The sequence below is a fragment of the Vulpes lagopus genome, chromosome 22 (assembly GCF_018345385.1).
Source record: "Vulpes lagopus strain Blue_001 chromosome 22, ASM1834538v1, whole genome shotgun sequence".
In the NCBI taxonomy this organism is placed as follows: domain Eukaryota; kingdom Metazoa; phylum Chordata; class Mammalia; order Carnivora; family Canidae; genus Vulpes; species Vulpes lagopus.
The window spans coordinates 6,384,218-6,405,105 of record NC_054845.1 but is presented as its reverse complement, the minus strand read 5'-3'; the positions used below and the strand labels follow the sequence as shown (position 1 = coordinate 6,405,105).

The 20,888-nt window shown below is 39.9% G+C and overlaps 1 protein-coding gene and 1 pseudogene across 1 annotated transcript; both read left to right on the top strand.

Moving 5' to 3' along the window:
- The first annotated feature begins 7,681 nt into the window (after positions 1-7,681).
- LOC121480820 lies at positions 7,682-11,004 on the top strand (annotated as a pseudogene).
- Positions 11,005-14,127: 3,123 nt separating this feature from the next.
- Positions 14,128-15,640, top strand: C22H2orf66 (chromosome 22 C2orf66 homolog). Its single transcript, XM_041737155.1, has 2 exons — positions 14,128-14,247; positions 15,461-15,640. Exons 1-2 carry the CDS (start codon positions 14,128-14,130, stop codon positions 15,638-15,640), a joined length of 300 nt encoding a protein of 99 aa, XP_041593089.1.
- The last annotated feature ends 5,248 nt before the right edge of the window (positions 15,641-20,888 follow it).

Here is a 20,888-nt window from a genome sequence, read left to right as displayed (position 1 = left end):
AGTAATATCTTACAGACCTGGCATGAGGACAAAATGAGATAATGGGCCAAATGCACATGATACCTAGTAGGTGCTTGAGAACTGATAGATGCTTTCTTCTAGCTCTCCAATCTCTAGTTTTCTCTAAACTAGACAAATCAATTTTTGAAATTTCAACTTCTAATTTCTTTCCCTCCCTAATTAGCAACTCTTTTTAGTTTCCAAACTTCTATTAAAGCCTCCCCATTACACAAATTGAAAACCCACTTATTTTGATCATTTCCTTCTTCCTTACAGCATGCAGTAATTTCTCCCTTCCTTACTACATGCAGTCAGTTGCTAAGCCCTAAACAGTCCGGCACTTTAGGGTCACCCTCACATTGGTGCACTCCTTTCTGGCTCTCACCCTAGTTTAGGCCGTCATTACTAGCATTCCACATTTTACAGCAGCTTTGTAAATGATCTCTTTCCCCTTCTCTTATCCATTTTGCTTCTATCCTGCACATTATTTTACCATTAATCTTAATTAATTAAACAGCAAATTAGTATTAGCACTCTCTTTTCCAAAACTTTTTTAGTCTTTCCTCATGTTCTAGATACAGTCCAAACTCCTTTTGACAACTTGACCATTCGGCATGTCCAGTCGTTCTTCTACCATTTTCCAAAGACACCCATCTCCTCCCCATACAAACTATTTGAGTTAGGATTAATTTGCAAGAAACAAACCTGACACTTTGCTAAAACAATGAATTTTTCAAGTAGAAAGTTTAGGGTAACTCTCCCTGAAGTCATCAAAAACTAAAATACCTTTTAGCCCATTAGTTCTCCATCCTTAATGTGTGGCTTTCTTAACAAAGTGGCGGCTGCATAATATTTGCATTTGAAGAAGAAGGAGGGGGAAGGAACAAAAGGATCTCTGCTTTTATTTGGAAAAGATGTTCCCACTTGGGACGCCAGGGTGGCTCCTTGGATGAGCATCTGCCTTTGGCTTAGGTCGTGATCCCAGTGTCCTGGAATCAAGTCCCACATGAGGCTCCCCACAGGGAGCCTGCTTCTCCCTCTGCCTGCGTCTCTGCCTCTCTCTCTGTGTCTCTCATGAATAAATGATTCTCCCTGTCTTGTCCCTTTCCCACCTCAGGGACTTCTGTCCATAGCTCACTGGCCAGAATGATATCACGTGAACACTAAGAAATACACGGGAAGCCATGGAAACCAGTTTTAAACTGTCTATGTTGCCTTCCCAGACAATGGCCAAGAAGAAAGATGGGTTAATCTATGTGGCTACCATGAATACCACGGGCTAGGTGGTTTAAACAACAGAAATTTATTTATCACAGTTATGGAGGCTGGACAGTCCAAAATCAATGTGCTGGCCTACTGGGGGTTAAGGTTTCAACATATGAATTTGGGGGGAACACAATTCAATCTATAGCAAAAGGGATAAAAAGAAGCAACAAGCAGATTCGGCCACACAAGCCCACTGGGCTACCTCATCCTAAGTCTCTCCTCCCTTTTGCTACTTTCCTCCCTTTACTTAAGAATCTCCTTCCCACAACCTGGATGTCAAAATTCTCCTCACGAAAATCTATCAACTGCCACAGTCAGGACTAATCTACGTGTCCCTCCTTGCAGCCCTTACTGCCATAGTTCTATACCCTATGAAGGTTACATCTTTTGTGCTTTTCACGTGCAGTTCTTACTAGGGACACTTACTTAACGTCTACATGTCAGGTGCCACGCTAGACCCTTCATATGTATCATTTCTAATTTTTATGACAACACTGCAAAGTGAGATTACTTCACAGATGAGGAAATTAAGGTGCAGAGAGATTAAATAACTTGTCCAAGGGAATGGCAGAGCTGAGGTTTAGACATGGTTAAATTTGATTCTGAAACCCTTCCCGCCATGCCATGCTATTTCTCCAAATGGATTTTTTTGCTCCTAGAGGGCAGGGATCATGTCTCTTTCTATATGCCACCTCTTTGTAGTCCCACACTTAGCAATGCATATTTCACATGGTTGAAATTTGTTAATTTTTTTTTAACAAACAGTAGTAACAATGACCCAAGATACTTCAAAAGCCTAATTTACCAAAAACCAGTTATGGTTATAACAAATTGCCTATGTGTTGGTAAGTGTTGAAGCTGAGTGATAAGTACATGGAATTACATTACTCTGTTCTCTTTACTTTTGCATACATTGGAGTTTTACATAACAGGGAAAAATCAATTATGGCCCAAATATTGTACTTTATATGTTTTGGATATAAGTTCTTTATTAGGTATGTGTTTCATTTTTTTCTCACTTGTGAATTGTTTTTTCATTTTCTTAACATGGTATTGTGAAGAACAGAAGCTATTATTATTATTATTATTATTATTATTATTATTATTATTTAGAGAGGGAGAAAGAGAGGTGGTAGGGACAGAGGGAGAGAGATAATCTTAAGTATGTGCAGCTTGATCTCACAACCCTGAGATCCTGAGCCAAAATCAAGAGTTGGATGCTTAACTGACTGAGCCTACCAGGTGCCCCAAGGATGTTATTTTTTATGAAGTCCAATTTATCAATTTTTTCTTTATAGTTTGGGCTTTTAAAATATTTTTTAAATTTCTATTTTAATCTGTCCACTGGTATTTTAGCTGTACAATGGATTTGTTTTCAGAATATATAAAATACTTCTATAACTCAATCTTAGAACCTTAATAACCCGATTTTTATAAGTGGAATTTTTTTTAAAGTGCAGCAGGTAATATTTTTAACGGAAACTTAGAAGTCCTTACTGCCGCTTGGGAGCACATTACTGTTGGAGGATTAAGGTGAAATGATCTCTGCTGCCAAGATTTCTTGCAGATTCTCCCAAGGACAGACTTATCCAGTGCATTTTTTTAAATTTTTTTTTAATTTTTTTTATTATTATTTATTTATGATAGTCATACAGAGAGAGAGAGAGAGAGAGGCAGAGGAGAAGCAGGCTCCATGCACCGGGAGCCTGACGTGGGATTCGATCCAGGGTCTCCAGGATCGCACCCTGGGCCAAAGGCAGGCGCCAAACCACTGCGCCACCCAGGAATCCCTGTCCAGTGCATTTTTAAAGAGAAAAGGTAAAGGTCTGCTATTCAACTTTGTTTAAAATAATTGGATAACATGCACCTAGAGTACTAAAGAGCTCCCAGAATACTAAGAACTAAGCATTGTTTGGCGGGGGCGGGGGGGGGATGTCTGAGTTTTGTTTGGGGGAGGGAAGTTTGTTGATTTTTTTTTAATAGAATAAAAGCTCACCGGTTCTATTTCAGAGCTCACAAGTGATTACTAGCACCAAGAAAGAGAATCATTTGCCCATTATGTCCAAAAACATCCAAAGAAATGCCAGTCTGAATTGTCCTCAATTTTTCCCTTCTCTGAAACTACTCCCTTTATCATACGAAATATATGCCTGGAAATTTACGTAATATTTTAAGAATGGTGTTTCTTCCCTGATACTTGCAGAATTTTATTAATGGATTAAAGTATGTGGTCCATTACAAAATTATGTGACTCATGGATTAGGGTCTTATTTAATAGTCTAAGATGGAACCTTTTTTCACCCTTTTTGTATCCAAAAAAACCCATTTTATTTACTTATTTATTTAAAGATTTTATTTATTTATTTGACAGAGAGAGAGCACAAACAAGGGAAGTAGAAGGTAGAGAGAGGGAGAAGCAGGCTCCCTGCTCCATGAGACTCGATCCCAGGACCCGGAGTTCATGACCTGAGCCAAAGGCAGACACTTAACCAACTGAGCTACCCAGAATCCCCAGAAAGCCATTTTAAAGTATATTTTCACTCACACAAAACTTTGGGTTCATAATAGACCTTTCAACCCAAAGCCATTTTGTATTGTGAGTTGAATGACAAGAAGCTCCACCTTTCTCAAAAGATAATAAAGAATTTAGAGCCTGCTTCTTGGTCTGTCCATGGTTCATCATACTCAGTAGAAGCTAAAGCAGTTGCAGAGTTGTGGGGCTTCCTTTGGAATTGGCCCAACATTTCAACACTTCTTGTGTTAGTTTCCTGTGGCTACTGCAGCAAATTGCCAAGAAGTAGGAGGCTTAAAACAACAAAAATGTATCTTCTCACAGTTCTGGAGGCAAGAAGTCTAAAATTAGTTTCACTGGACTAAAATCAAGGTGTAGACAGGACTACACTTCCTCTGGAGACCCTAGGGAAGAATCCATTCCTTTCTTCTTTGAGCTTCTCTTCCTACATTCTTTGGATTGTGGTTTTAACTCCAGAACAACTTAAATAGAACAATATGTGTGGTCATAAAAGTCCCACACTCTGCCCATTTCCTTTTTTATTTCTTCTTCTTCTTCTCCTCCTTCTTCTTCTCCTTCTCCTTCTTCTTCTTCTTCTTCTTCTTCTTCTTCTTCTTCTTCTTCTTCTTCTTTCTTCTTTCTTCTTTCTTCTTCTTCTTCTTCTTCTTCTTCTTCTTCTTCTTCTTCTTCTTCTTCTTTCTTTCTTTCTTTCTTCTCAGCCTGGGAGAATAATAATTTACACATTACTGGTCCATTGAATATTCAAGTCAAAGCAACAAATACTTATTGGCCACCTATAGTTATCTCTTCCCTTTTTATTACAATATGACAGGACATAAATCTTTAGATAACAATAGAAATGTAACAAGGCTCAAATTGCAAAAGAGCATTATAAGAACCTAAGCTCAACTTTTGCCTAAAGAATTATTAATTCCACACATATTTGTGATACATTTGCCTACTGTATACTAGGCATTATGCCAGTGATTTAAAAAAGCAGTGATGAAAAGGACATGATGCCTCCTTCAAGGAGCTCACTTTGGGAACAATAAGGCATGTGGAAGCAAATGAAGTCATTCTAATTCAACAGGATAAGAGCTGTTGAGGTGACTAAATAGTTTCTTTTCCTGAGAAGAAGTGACATTTAAGGTGAGCTTTGAAGGACAGGGATAAGCTCGTAAGGGTTAGAGAAGGTGTTCCAGGCAGAAGCAACAGCCAAGTCCAAATCACCAAAGTAGAAGTATGGGTGATGTTCATTGGAGAGGTCAAATGACTGGAATGGTAGGGCTGGGTTTTTTGAGGGCCTTTATAAACATCATGGTTTAGAGCCTAGATTTTATCTTAGAGGCATCAAGAACCCACTAGAGGTGGATGTGATCTTGTAAGGTTTTCTTCATCAGTGTAACCTTCTTTTTCTGTTGCCTCTACTCCAGGGTCCCTTGCAAAGCCAAAGGTGCTGCCAACCACCTCAGACTCTCTGTGACAAAACCAGACTGAAGACAGAAAAGCTGTTTGCAAAGCCCTAAGGAATTGTTTAGCTTGCCATGTTTTAGGATAAATCTTTTACTCCTTTCTTATGACTTTGGAGATACTGATACGGCCCGGAACAACAGGGGCCTGGGAGCCTGGTTCTCAAATACAGATTGAGAGAGTTTGGTTTCCATCTCAGTCACTGTGCGAACGAGATATCTGTTTTCTTGCTGTTTCTCCAAGCTGGCTTCAGATCAAACGTCATTATCATGATTTTTACCTGTGTTGCCTCCACCTCCTTCATCCTAGTTGTAGGAGAAACAGCTTGAACTTAGGGCAGGATTGAAAAGTATGTGCTGGCTGGCCCTCTGTGACTAGTGTTGGTTTCTCAGGAAGAAGGTGGCCAGAGGAGGACCCATGGGAGAAAGGAAGGCTGCTGCTGAAGCCCCAGCTGGTACCCAGGAACCTGATGAAAGCAGAGGCCCTGAGGCCAGGCAGTGAGAGCAGATGCTCTTAAGGAAGGATGGTCAGCCCACTTGGCCTTTGCTCTCCTTCCTTTATGGACTCCAACTTCTAGAATCGGCTCATACTCTCACTTAAGAGGTATAAAAAGCTGTAACATGTTTTAAACAGATGAAGATCTTTTTTCTTTGTTAATATTCCCTTTCAACATTTTTAAAACATTTAAGACAAAACAAAGGATAGCAAAGAATTAAAGAGATTTCTGTATGGCCAGAGAATTCTGAGGTCAACTCCATAGAATCAGAAATACTTTATGTAGTATCTTTATGGCCAAAGGGACAGAGTGTTAACCATAGAGTGGAAGTGTTTGACAAAATCATGGATTAAAAAAAAACCTAATTTTCACCCCCATCTGAATTGGAGAGAAAAGGAATCCAATTTCAGGGTTTCGGAGCCTTCCCACACCACTCCGCGGTCTCACAGGATCCAGAAACTTTATGTGACCCCAGGACAAGGGGGGGTGAACCTCTTCCATGCATCATGGTCACTGTAGACCCCCTGACCCATGGCTCTTGGCTTCTGTTCTGTGCCTGACAAGAGGCCTACGCCTCTTCTCTCTTTAGTCTACCTTCAAACTGAAATCTGCCCACTGCCAGGAAAAAGATGATTGCTATGAGCAGAAAGCTGGCTGGCTCACTCTATTAACCATATGAGCCACTTTTCCAACGGCTTTGAAGTTCTCATCATTACTGAGGAAGCAATCAACAGACAATAATTTTCCCTTTCCCTCATTCAGAGCAGGGAAAAGAAAAGAAGATTAAATTCTTGTCCCTGTTCATGAAAATAGCTAAATAGCTACATCAGCTCTGTCTTTTTCTGTCTAATAGAGACAGGAAGGACTTGAAGAGTTTGTACAGTCCAACAGGTTGCCTTAACACCTCTCTGTGCCTCTCATAATACCCTCTTCATTTACCATCCTTTCCTCACCTTTATCGTCACATTGAATTTATTACCTAATTAAGTTTATAATTCAGTCAGCATGTTTATTGGGTTTCTTTTATGTGGGTAGCCCTGTGCTGAGTGCTCTATTTTCTTCTCAGTTTCTGCTTGAGAAATGCCAGCAAAGACCTTCATTCAGATGTATGTAGAAGAGCCTTTCTGCCTAGAATATACCAACTGCTACTTTCACAAATGTTATATTTAATGAAGAACCCACACGGGATCATTTAGACCTGAAACTAATGGCTTGGGAATCTAAACTATCTTGTTTTGTTTTGTTTTTTCTTCTTTCCTGAGTAAATTCATTGATCAAATACTTGCGAAATATCCACTTAGTGCCACGCTAATACATTCTGAAGAAAATGTCATCGTCAGCTTTATCAATAATCCATTCTGCTCTTTAAAACAAAGATTTAAAATTAATAAACAACTAAAGGAATTAAAAACACACACTTGTTTTATTTAAGTATTTAATTTCTTTTAACAATCAGAGAAACTGTAGTCTTAGTGAATAAGATGTAAATGTGTATGTTACCTTTAGTCCATGGCTCTGTTGAGAAACTATACAGGCATGCTTTATTTTACTGTGCTTCGCTTTATTGCACTTAGTAGATACTTTGTTTTTTACACATTCAAGGTTTGTGGCAACCCTACATCTAGCAAGTCTACTGGCACCATTTTCTCAACACATTTGCTCCCTTCATGTCTCTGAATCAAATTTTGGTAATTCTCACAATATTTCAAACTTTTTCCTTATTATTATATTTGTTATGGTGATCTGTCATCTTTGATGTTACTATTATAATTGTTTTGGAGATGTCAAACCACACTCACATAAGACAGTGAACTCAATAAATGTACGTGTCCTGACTGCTCAACCAACTGGCTGTTCTCCTATCTCTCTCCTTCTCCTTAGGTCCCCCTGCTCCCTGACACACACCTATATTGAAATTAGGCCAATTAACAACCACAATGGCCTCTAAGTGCTCAAGTGAAAGGAAGAGTTGCACATCTCTCACTTTAAATCAAAAGCTAAAGGGGCACTGTGTGGCTCAGTCAGTTAAACAACTGACTCTGATTTCAGCTCAGGTCATGACCTCAGGGTCGTGAGATCAAGCCCCACATCAGGCTCCACACTGGGCATGGAGCCCGCTTAAAATTCTCTCTCTCTCTCCAAAGGAAGGAAAGAAAGAAAAAGAGAAAGAAAGAGAGAAATAAAACAAAAGCTAGAAATGATTAAGCTTAGTGAAGAAGACATGTTGAAAGCTGAGATAGGCTGAAAGCTAGGTTTCCTGTGCCTATTAGCCAAGTTGTGAATGCAAAGGAAAAGTTCTTGAAGGAAATTAAAAGTACAACTGCAGTGAACACCTGAATGATACGAAAGCAAAATACCCATATTAATGATACAGAGAAAGTTTTAGTAGTCTGGATAGAAGATAAAACCAGCCACATCATTCCCTTAAGCTAAGCCTAATCTAGAGCAAGACCCTAACTCTCTTCAATTTTATGAAGGCTAAGAGAAGTGAGGAAGCTGAATAGAAATATGAAGCTTAAAAAAAAAGAAATATGATGTTCACAGAAGTTACTTCACAAGGTTTTAGGAAATAAGCCATCTCTAGTACATACAAGGGTAAAGTGAAGCAGCAAGAGCTGATGTAGAAATTGCACAAATTATCTGAAAGATCCAGCTAAGATAATTAATCAAGGTGGCTACACCAAACAACAGATTTTCCATTTAGACCAAACAGCCTTCCATAGGAAGAAGATGCCATCTGGGATTTCCATAGCTAGTTACTGGAAGTCAGTGCCTGGCTTCAAAGCTTCAGAGGACAGGCTGATTCTCCTGTTCGGGGCTAATGCAACTGGTGACTTTAAGTTGAAGCCAGTGCTCATTGACCACCTTGAGAATCTGAGGGTCTTTAAGATTTACACCAAATCTACTCTGGATCAACAAAGCCTGGATGACAGCACATCTGTTTACACCATGGCTTACCGAATATTTTAAGCCCATTGTTGAGACCTACTGCTCAGAAGAAAAGATCCCTTTCAAAATATCACTGCTCATTAGCAATGCACTTGGTCTCCCAAGAGCTCTGATGGAGATGTACGGTAAGATTAATGTTTTCACGCCTAACACCACACCCATTCTGCAGCCCATGGGTCAAGGAAATACATTTCATAAGGGTATAGCTGCCATGGAGAGTGATTCCTCTGATGGATCAGGGCAAAATAAGTAGAAAACCTTCTGGAAAGGGTTCACCATTCTAGATGCCATTAAGAGCATTGTTGATTTGTGGGAAGAGGTCAAAATGCCAACGTTCACAGGAGTTTGGAAGAAGATTCCAACTCTCATGGATGACTCCCATGGTTCAAGTCTTCATGGAAGAAATTACTGCAGATGTGGTGGAAACAGCCAAAGAACTAGAACTGGAGCTGAGGATGTGACCGAGTTGTTGCAATCTCACAATAAAGTTTGTGAAGAGAGTAAAATGCTATCAAATAGTGTCACATACTATAGAGAAATTTTTCATGAAAGGAAGAGTCAATTGATGTGATAAACTTCATTTTTGTCTTATTTTAAGAAACTGCCACAGCCACCCCAACCTTCAGCAACTACCACTCTGATCAGCGGCCATCAACATCAAGGCAAGACCTTCCACCAGCAGAAAGATAATGACTCACTGAAAGCTCAGGTGATGGTTAGCTTTTTTTTTTTTTTTTTAAAAAGGCATTTTAAAAAAAGATTTTATTTATTTATTCATGAGACACAGAGAGAGAAAGACGCAGAGACACAGACAGAGGGAGAAGCAGGTTCCATGCAGGGAGCTCAACATGGGACTCGATCCCGGGTCTCCAGGATCACAGCCTGGACCGAAGGTGGCGCTAAACCGCTGAGCCACCCGGGCTGCCCCTCAAAAAGCATTTTTAAATTAAGGCATATAGATTGGTTTTTTAGACATAATAATCTTGCACACTTGATACACTAGAGTGTAAACATAACTTTTATATGCACTAGAAAACCAAAAAATTCATTTGTCTCACTTTCTTGTGGCATTTACTTTATTGTGATGGTCTGAAATCTAACCTACAATATGTCTGAGGTATGCCAAAAATATTTTTTTTAATATTTTATTTATTTATTCATGAGAGACACAGAGAGAGAGAGAGAGGCAGAGACACAGGCAGAGGGAGAAGCAGGCTCCATGCAGGGAGCCCGACACTGGACTTGATCGGGGTCTCCAGGATCACGCCCTGGGCCAAAGGAAAGTGCTAAACTGCTGAGCTACCCTGGGATCCCCATAAATGTTTTTTAAATGGGGAACTCTTAAGTGGGAGACAATGAGCTGTGTTTTTATGTAAAAGAGGATAAAGTTAGAAAATATTCACAGATAAATGGCTGGAAAATCTATTCTAATTTATTATGCTTTTCCCATTTAGAAATCATACTGGGCTCTACATGCTTGACGTTAGGAATATAAGGGTGAGCAACTTCTAAGGAGTTTACAATGTAGTCACTTTACCATAATTTCATTAATAATTTCATACTTCAGTATCATTAGGTGCTTTAACTTCAAAGTCTGGGAGTTTTAAGGAGAGATGATGTAATGAAATTCCAGGGTATTCATTTACTCACCCAGCCACTGACATTTAAACAAATTCAAGTCTCTCACCCTGAACATGACAACACCTTCCCTTCACTCTCCTCCACTCCCCTCTCCAGTTACCACCTTTTCCCCCCAACTCTTTCACAGTTTAAGTTCTCAGGAGCTTGAGGTACTATTTCTCCTCCTCATCTACTCACTTCTTCTTCTTCTTTTTTTTTTTTCATCTACTCACATCTAATCTTTCATCTGCATTTACCGAAACAGCATGAATGCTCCATGGACCCTTTCCAGTCCTCATTTTATCCAATGTGTACCTTCTTGGAATTTTTTTTCTCTTATTTCAGTACCATCCTGGTTTCTCCCCTACCTCCAAGGTCTCCTTTTTTGTAGATTCCTGCATAACGATGTTACATGAAAAACTTCTCAAAGCTCAAGGCCTAGGCCACCTTCTCTTCTCATTTTCTAATCTCTGCTGAGGCAATCTTATCCAGTTACATGTTAACAATTCCCATATTTACATTTTTAACCCAGACCTCTCCTCTGAGCTCTAGACCTGTGACTCCAATATACACCCTTGAAGATCTTAAAGTTCCTCAAATACATGTCTGGAATGGAACTTGTGAGCTCCGTCCCTTTATGCCAGTATTTGATATCTCAGCAAGTGGCCCTGTCATCCACTCAGCTGCATAATCCCAAGACCTAGGGATTGTTCTTGAAACTCTTCTCCTGAGCTCCACCTTCCATAGTATTCAGTACATTGTCGATTTCTTCTAAATAGCTCTCAGATGCACTCACATCTCTACATCTGGGTTACCATCCTAATCCATTTTAGCATCTTCCTGCCTGGATTACTGCAGTAGAGACCTAACTGGTCTCTCACATCCCTCTCTTCTAGCTCAATCTATCCTCCTTATTGCAACCAGAAAAATTTCTTAAAACTGCAAGTCTGATCAAGCTGTTTGGGTATTTAAAACCCTTCAGTCAGCATTGTTTGGAGCAGAAAGATCAGAACCTACCTCCCCAGCCCCATCTCACAGCAGGCTCCCCCTCTACTCTGGCCTACTAACTTGTCTTCCGTTGCTCCAGTGTGCCATATCGCTTTTAGCCACAGAATCTGACAGTTGTTCACCTTGTTTGAAACTCTTGCCCTCTGTCCTCTCTAGGTTGCCTAGGTAACTCCTACTTACCTACCACAGAAGCCTTCCCTGACTCTTGAGACGGAATCAAACCCCCTCTTCTATACTCACAGCACCTAGTTTCTTTCTTTTTTTTAAAGTAAAGTTTCTTTTTTTTTGTTTTTATTTTTGTTTTTAGATTTTGTTTATTTATTCATGAGAGACAGACAAAAGAGAGGCAGAGACACAGGCAGAGGGAGAAGCAGGCTCCACGCAGGGAGCCCGACGTGGGACTCGATCCCGCGTCTCCAGGATCAGGCCCTGGGCTGAAGGCAGCACTAAACCCCTGAGCCACCTGGGCTGCCCGGCCCAGTTTCTCTTCATAGATATTATCATTTATATTTATACACATTGTTGTATAATGATTTGATCAGTCTCTGTCTTGCCACTCATCTATTAGTTTCACGAAGGCAGAACCTATTATTCTTACCATTTTATCCTCAAAGCCTGCTGTAGTGCCTGGCACATACTAGGCACTCAATAAAAGTTTGTTGCATGGGGGAGCCTGGGTGGCTCAGTCGGTTAAGCATCTGACTCTTGAATTCAGCTCAGGTTATGAGCTCAGGGTCTTGAGATCAAGCTAGGCATTAGGCTTTGCACTCAGCTCAGTAGGGAGTCAGCTTGAGATTCTCTCTCCCTCTCCCTCCGCCCCTCTCCCTACTCATGTTTTTTTTCTCTCTCTCATAAATAAATAAATAAATAAATAAATAAATAAATAAATAATTTTTTAAAGGTTTGCAGCATGGGGGATCCCTGGGTGGTGCAGCGCTTTAGCGCCTGCCTTTGGCCCAGGGCGCGGTCCTGGAGACCCGGGATTGGGTCCCACGTCAGGCTCCCTGCATGGAGCCTGCTTCTCCCTCTGCCTGTGTCTCTGCCTCTCTCTCTCTCTCTCTCTGTGTGTGACTATCATGAATGAATAAATAAAATCTTTAAAAAAAAAATAAAGGTTTGCAGCATGAATGAAGAAAGGAATAAACAAACACAGTGACTTGCCCAGGGTCAATAAGGCAAGACAGACCATAGCCAAGTATTCTAGTCCAAGTATTTCTAGTCCAGCTTACTAGCCTTCTCACAAAGACCTTGTCCTGGATTGTTTTGAGTGATTGCAACCAAAGCAACTTCACAACTCAGGTCCAATTTCTCAATGCCACCATTTTCTATGGATGACATTTATGCAGCAAGGAGATGTGATAGTCTAGCAACTTTTCTTTTTTCCAAGAACATGTTACCTTTTTGCTCTATTTTGAAGGTTTTTTTTAAAAAATGATAAACCATGCCTCTATTTAAAACTTGTAAAGCTTTTTGAGATTCCCAGAAGAAATATAAGGTGTAGGTCACAAAGAACAATTTCATCTCTTGCAATAGAATTTCCTGTTCAAAAAAAGATGTTAATATGAAAAGCTGATATCTCTAAAAGAACATTCTATTAGGTGGGTAATCATCATCGTATTGCCAGCTGCTGTATATACCCTTCTCTTAAGAGTGAGAACATAAAAAGCCACTTTGCTGTGTAGAAGTGCCTGTGTGTTTCATAAAATCCACATAAAATGTTCAGTGGTTAAAGGAGCAGCTGCTGTATTTATAAGACCAATAAGTTAACTGTCACCCTTGAAGAAGCTTGAAGATGTGATTCTCAAGGGTCTTTGGTGCCATGGCTGAAAATGGAATCATTATTTTTCAACTCGCCTTGCTCACGTCATTGACTCCCACCTGCAGCTGGTCCAGTGGTTATAAGTAGCCATGAATTGCCTTAGAGGTTGTAAACAGGGTGGCTAACCAGGGCCAGCCAAAGCCCACTCCCTGGTAAGTGTTATTAGCCCTTTCTGTGTGTTTCGTTTCCATTTCATAGGTTGGGGAGGGGAGACCATCTATGCTAGTGTGGTGTGTGTCTGTCTCAGACGTGTGTGTCCATACATTTCTCACTTTGGGGTATATTTTTTCTTTTTTTTTTTTAATTTTATTTATGATAGTCACAGAGAGAGAGAGAGAGAGAGAGAGAGAGAGAGAGAGGCAGAGACACAGGCAGAGGGAGAAGCAGGCTCCATGCACCGGGAGCCCGATGTGGGATTCGATCCCGGGTCTCCAGGATCGCGCCCTGGGCCAAAGACAGGCGCCAAACCGCTGCGCCACCCAGGGATCCCTGGGGTATATTTTTTCTTTTTCTTTCTCCTCCTCCTCCCTCTTCTTCACTTCTGGAGACTGCTGTCTTAACACTTATGTAGTTTAAGGTTTTTGTTTTTGTTTTTTAAGAATTGCACTTTCTTTGAAGACAACAAAGTGCATGTTTTTCAAAGATGAGAAGGCATACTCAGACTTTCTAGGTTGTATTTATGATTGCTTTGTTTATCACTGCATAATGCTCTCATCATCATAAACTCCTCTGAGGTCATCAACTGGATTTGGGGGTCTTCAGTTGCAAATGAATATGGAAGAAAGACGGCTGTGAAATTCAGATGAAATAATATACTAGTTCTTCCTCCTGTGTCTTTTAAAAAATACTTCCTCTTTCTCTTTTCCACATCTGCCCTCCCTTCTTTTACCTTCTTCCTTCCCCCTCCTTTTTCTTTTCTCCCTCTCTCTTCTCTCTCTGACCATTGACATTGCTCCGATCCTTCTTTCCACTCAGCTTCATTCCACCATGCCCAAAGCATCCCTGCTGCTGTGTGTTGCCCTGGTGCTACTTGGGCTTGTGCATGGAGCCACACTGAGAAACAAGGAGAAATGGAAATCACTGAACAACCCCAGAAACAGAGATCTGGTAAGAGCACACACTGGGACATGCTGAGCTTCAGGGTGAAATTGGCACCTCTGGATTTATGCACACTGCACTCTGCTACAGTACAGTGGAGGCTACCAAGTGCCAAGGAGATTCCTTGATAGGACTGGGCAAAGGCTTTGCTAGCCTAGTGGCTGATATCCTGTTGTTCTTCTGGCCAATTTACATCTGTTTCCGTGAGGAGAAACAGACTTATATTTAGAGATGATTTTATACACATGCAACACATTACATTTGTAAGTGATCTTACATACACATTGACTTCATAGCCTGGGTTCCTCATAGATATACAAAATCAAGAGCTTTAGCAAAGAATTGATTTTTCCACAGTTCAGATTGAACTGATAATAAAATAGATTCTCATATGACCAACACATGCAAAGCTCAATTGCAAAAACTGAAAGTTGACTTGCATTCTTATCGATTCACCAGGCATTATTTTTATTTCTTTTTTTTTTTAAGATTTAGTTTTAAATAATGTCTGTACCCAACGTGGGGCTCAAACCCACAGCCCCAAGCCCAAGAGTTGTACCTTCCATTGACTGAGCCAGCCAGGCGCCCCCCAGCATTATTTTCAATATAAAGTTATCTGGGAAATAGAATTCAAAACATCAGCAAAAATTCTTTTAAAAGTATGCCAAATAAATAAACATGCTGATATTATTTCACAATACAGTTTCCATAAAGAAAATGGTATGAAATATAACAAGATAGGGTTAAAACAACCAAGCTTCTATGTATTCATTTCCTAAAGGAAAGCTGGAAATCGCATGTCTAAAAGATCCAGTGCAAAAGACAATGCCTGGGATCTCACTGGCAGGCAGACAGGGGGCAGGAGCTCTCATCACTGCGCAGTTCAATCTAATCTCTGACCTACTGGTTCAGAGGTGGTTTACAACAAACCTTCTGACTATGATGCTGTTAAATAATTATTCTCTCTTAATCTCCACCAAAAAGGTTGAATTATCTGGTTCAGGGTTGAAATGTTGGAAAGAAGGCAGGGTAAGGGACAGTGGAGGGGAAGGAGGAGAAGTAGTCAAAACGTGTACTTCTATTTCTGGGTTTTCCACCTCCTGTCTCCTAGATTAGCCCCCAAGTCAATTCACAGAGGAAAAGAGAGAGGGGGGAAAATATCTGTCTCTATGTATGTTTGATGTTTAATTCACACATGGCATTTAACATTTTCTCTCTTCAGTTTTTCAGAACCCTTCAGGCGTATTTTAAGGGACGAGGTCTCGATCTCGGGAGGTTTCCAAACACTTTCTCCATGAACGAGAATCCTAGAGCTCTCACTTTCCAATCAGAACTTCTTGCCTCTGCATTTGCAGATTATGAAGAGGAGAAAAACTCCTTTCCCAAATACCTCAAAGGCTGAATGTTTCCTCTGAACACAGGTAAGTTGTCCTTTTATTCCCAGGATCTACCCAATTATACAACTCAAGCATAAAGAGATTTTGAAAGTATTTATTTGAAAAATGATTTTATTTCCTCATAGAAACATGTACTCAGTTCTGATGATACTCATCACTGCTAATATTTGGATTTGGTTCATGTGTTTCATGGCCTGGTTTCATTTTATTTTTTTTTAAGATTTTATTTATTTGAGAGAGGGCACAAGAGTGAGAGACAGAGAGCACAAGAGGAAGCGGCAGACAGAGAAGGAGAAGCAGACTCCCCATTGAGCAGGGAGCCTGATGCGGTCTCCATCCCAGGACCCTGAGATATTGACCTGAGTCAAAGACAGATGCCCAACCGGCTGAGCCACCCAGGTACCCCCATAGTCTGGTTTTAAAAATAAATGACAGTGGGACACCTGGGTGGCTCAGTCTGGTAGGTGTCTGACTCTAGATCTCAGCTCAGGTCTTGATCTCAGGATCATGAGTTTAAGCTCCACTTGGGACTTAAACCGAAAAGAAAAAGAAAAAAAAAAAAGAAATGACAGTTAATGAATTTTTAAGCATAGTTTTCCAGCAAGAGAGATATTAAAAGGATTAACACTTTTTCTTTAAAGTAATCTCTATGCTTAATATGGGGCTTGAACTCACAACCCCAAGATTAAGAGTCGCCTGCTCTACTGATTGAGCCAGCCAGGCACCTCTAGAATTATCACTCTTAATATCACATGCTTTTACCTATCTTTTTTTCATACCAGGTCATATAGCTAATTTGTGCAGAAAATCATATATAAAGATATATATCATATTGTGCAGTTGGATTTAATACAAAAGTTCAAAAAAAAAAGAAAAGTTCAAAAAATGGTCTTCTTGGAAAAAAGTTATATTTGAGCTTGAGCTTTCTCACCTAGAGAAAAAAAAAGTAAAGTATTAGTAAAGATGGCATTTTCCTCACAGAAAAAAAAAACACAAAAATTTATTTACATTTAAGATTTAAGCTTTATTATTCTTTTTTTAAGCTTTATTATTCTTATTACCTTAGCATACTTATCAAGTAAATATTTACCATTAAAAAACTAAATGTGTCGTACATTCCCAAAAAAATACATTGTGATTCTAGTCTATTAGTTTTTTTTGTTTGGCTGAATAGGAAAGGAAACTGAATCATAATTAAACCTACTCCCATTTAACACAAGCTTGGGATGAAATTGTGAGGAAGCATACTATTGTTGCACTTTATTCTGCATGTGAAAAGAGTTTTGATTACTAGTTTCTTCAAATGTGGTAACAGAAGATGAGATTTACCATGTGGCATATGCACCTGACAATTCCTACAATGAAAAAATAAGCTAGAATAAAAATAAAGATGTTAATGAAGGGTTCTCTTGACTCTTAGTCACACTTAGGCCCTAGGCTATTAGACACTAAAGCAGAACAACTGCTAATACCACAGTATGAGATAGAATTGCATGCAGGTTGGTTGTAAGCCTTAGTTTCTTTGTTTATAAATTGCAGATACTGATTTCTAACTCACAGAAACTATCGGAGAAAATATCAAATAACATCACATGGGCATGGAGTGAGGTGATGTTTAAGGGCAGGAAACAGAGAAAGCGCTCAGTAGTATCATAAAACACATTGTTCAACGTGGTGAGAGAAACTAAGCTTCTATTTGGAGAATAGTTCATAATTATACGTGCTTCATTCTAACATCTCTATTTAGAAAAGAAAACCTGGTGGTATCTGAGTGGCGCAGTTGGTTGAGCAGCTGACTCTTGGTTTCAGCTCAGGTCATGATCACAGGGTCTTGGGATCAATCCCCACCTTAGGCTCCAGGCATAGGAGAGAAGCTGCTTAAGACCCCTTCTTCCTCTGCCCCCTGCCCCGCATGCTCCCTCTCAAATAAATCTTAAAAAGTCTTTGTTGAAATATGATCTTTGGGTCATTGTGTTGCTTGTATAGTCTTCACTTTCTATTTTGTGATATCATTTTCTTGTTCTTTCAGGTGTCTGGCTATTTTGAAACTATAGATGAAGCTTCTCATTAGAAAAATTCAATCGTGGTCACGGCTAAACCATTTTTCCCTCCACTTTTGTCAATGTATAATGGTTTTATTCTACATTTCTAGATTTACATATAAATAGATTGACCTTTGAGACATATGTGACTTACCTGTATTTTTTAAGTCTTTTTTCCACTCTATAAACCATAATCACCAACGTAGAGCACTGCACATATTTGTAGGAGTTACAAAAACACCATTGAGTCAAAAAGAGATGATGATCTTCCAAATTACATTTCTTTTAAGCTTCTCTAACCAAAAAAATAAAAAATAAGCTTCTCTTTAAAACCTGTATGCTTATTACCTTTTATCAATAAATGCTTTTATTTGAAAGAGACTCTTCACATTTTTACTATATTTTATTATATGTAATAGAGATTTGAGCTTAAAATTTGTCTTTTTCCTGAAGAGAAGACACATTCCCACTTTCAGCCTGTGCTGTTGGAAGACCTCACAGTTTCATACCAAGGGAGAGGTGGTGATAAACATACACAGTAGAGTTGAAATGGAACGCAAAGACACTTGGGAGTCTAGAAGTTGCTACGGTCTCTAGGAGATATTCCCCACCACTCTATTCAGAGGTGGACATTGTGCTACATGAACTATCCTAGCCACACCCAGCCCTGGTCCTTCAGCACACACTTCCTTAGGAAGCTAGCTTAAAAGTGCTTGGGATTGCCTTCTTTTACAACCAATTTTCTCCTCTCCTCATCAGCTTAAGCTGAATTATTCTGATTCTCATATTTTCATGTGGAATAGCTACTTTTCCTATATCATTATGGAGAGCTGCATCATTTTCTCTGTGATTCCTGCAAAAGAACATTGTACTAGAATGCAAACATCGGTGTCCTAGTAGCAACAGTCTGTACATTCCACGATAGTTTTCTGTGGCTTTTTTGTGGATGATTGATACTCAAGATCAATAATAAAATATTTATGCAAAAATAGATTTCTGCATCTGGTTTCATTTGTTCTGTTTTAACCAGTTGTATACATGTCTGTTTTCCCTGGAGTATTGTGAGGTCTTTGTGAGCAGAAATCATATCTAAGCCATTTTTATTTCTCCAGTGCCTGGCACAGTGCTCTGCATGTAGCAAGTGTTCAATAAATATGTCTTGAATTGAAGTGAAGGTGTATGCTATTCTGTTATTATTCGCTCAGTAATAGAAGTTGCTTCTAGCTCAAATATTATGTTTCCTACCATTTAAAAGGTATAAGTGATCACTGATTATGAGCTAGCCCTCCGAAAATTATAAGCTAGTCAGATAAAGGGTAGAGTGGTAAAGAGTCTTTTATCACTGTCCAGTTCCACTCAGTTACCCGTGGCTGGTTTTCCCCTTCCCTTTTACTACCCCTGCTCTGGGAATCAATACATCCACAAAGGGGATGCTTATGTTTCAGGAAAAACTGAACTTACGGTTCAGTTCCTTTGAAAAGGAAAAGCATCCACACGGACTTTGAGCTAGGAGCTTACAAAGTCTCAATGCAAGAGTATGCATCCTTCCGCTGGAAAACTCTTTGCCATTGGCAGGTAGATGTTGATGGAAAGCCTTCACTCCACACTGATTAGAGTTTCTATCTAATCCACAGAGAGAGAGACAGGCAGAGACACAGGCAGAGGGAGAAGCAGGCACCATGCAGAGAGCCTGACATGGGACTCGATCCAGGATCTCCAGGATCACACCCTGGGCTACAGGCGGCACTAAACCGCTGTGCCACCAGGCCTGCCCTGATTAGAATTTCTTGATGGTGATGCTATTGGCATTTGAGGAAGACCAAGTCTCCGCTTGTATGACCATTTATCACATCTGGGCCTCAGACACTGTATGTCAGTCATTTCCCTCACCCCTGCCCTATTATTTTGACAACCAAAACTTCCCCCCCCCCACATTTCTAAAAGCCCACTGGGGAAGTGGTATTTTCCTGGCTGAGAGCCATTGCTAGGAAAACAGCAAAAGTGTTGTGTTTCCTTCAGCAAAAAGTAATGTTTTGTAAGTAATCCAGGTTCTCAAGGCGCCCATGGTAATTCTCTGCACAGGTCTCTGACAGCCTTTCAATACTGATTCTGTTCCTCTTTGATGTTCCCCATTCCCAGGACAATAGGACAATTCCTATTGTCCCCTATCCCAGATCTAAGGATAAGAACTGTTACGAGTGTGAGGTTCTACTTTATTTGTAAGCTACACACTATCCTACTACAGTTTCACAGATCCTGTCAGACACACGAGACTCTTGAGTCCAAGGCAACAGTCTTTATTGCTCATGGCACTGCAGTCAGCAAGAGTTTTATACCCACATTGGTTCTCCTACCCCCAAGTACCATAGGAGCCACACGGAGGTGTGTTCAAGGCTATGCTGTACACAAGTGGGTTTGTGCCATGGCTGAGGACCCCAAACTTAGGAAATCCCCACTTTTATAAGGGACCACTATATAGCAAACATGCTCAGCCTTTGCCCCAGAGGGAAACATTATATTTATTGTACTGGTCAGAAAACAAACCTGTCCTCTGCCCCAGAAAAAGACAATTTTTCTGTCTTTCAAGGTTGGTTGTTCTAGAGATATCTTTGAAAATATAGCCCAGATTGAAGGTTGTGACAAGCTTCTGCAGAAAAGAGAGAATTATGGAAAAATTGTCTTCCCAAAAGAGTTACATCCTATTCCTTTTCCTCCCCTTGACAAAGAGAAAAAATGAAGTCACCTCTTACCTGTGTACTCTTAAATTCTCTTGTCATGGCACGTACTCAATATTCTACTTTCTTCAGACATTCCATTTTGATTCTCAAAAGCAGTCTGAAAGTATGAAAAATTTCTTCCTGCTATTTTCATTACTGCTGGAACAATTCTACTTCATCTCAAGGTAATGTGGACACCTCTGACTCACCAGGGGACAAATCACTTACAATGAAGTGAAGAAAAGAAAACCAGAAAGATTACAATTGTATAAGATATGTTGCAGTAGTCTGAGTTGTAAAAGAACATTAGTGTCTACAAGGTGTTCTATAGCAGTGCTTAAAACCAAATTCAAAATTTAAAGTAAATTTTACTTTAAGATTTTATTTATTTGAGAGAAAGAGAGCATGAGAGACAGAAAGAGACAGAGAGAGAGAGAGAGAGAGAGAGATCAGAAACGGGGGGAGAAGGCTAGAGGAAGAAACAGACACCCTGC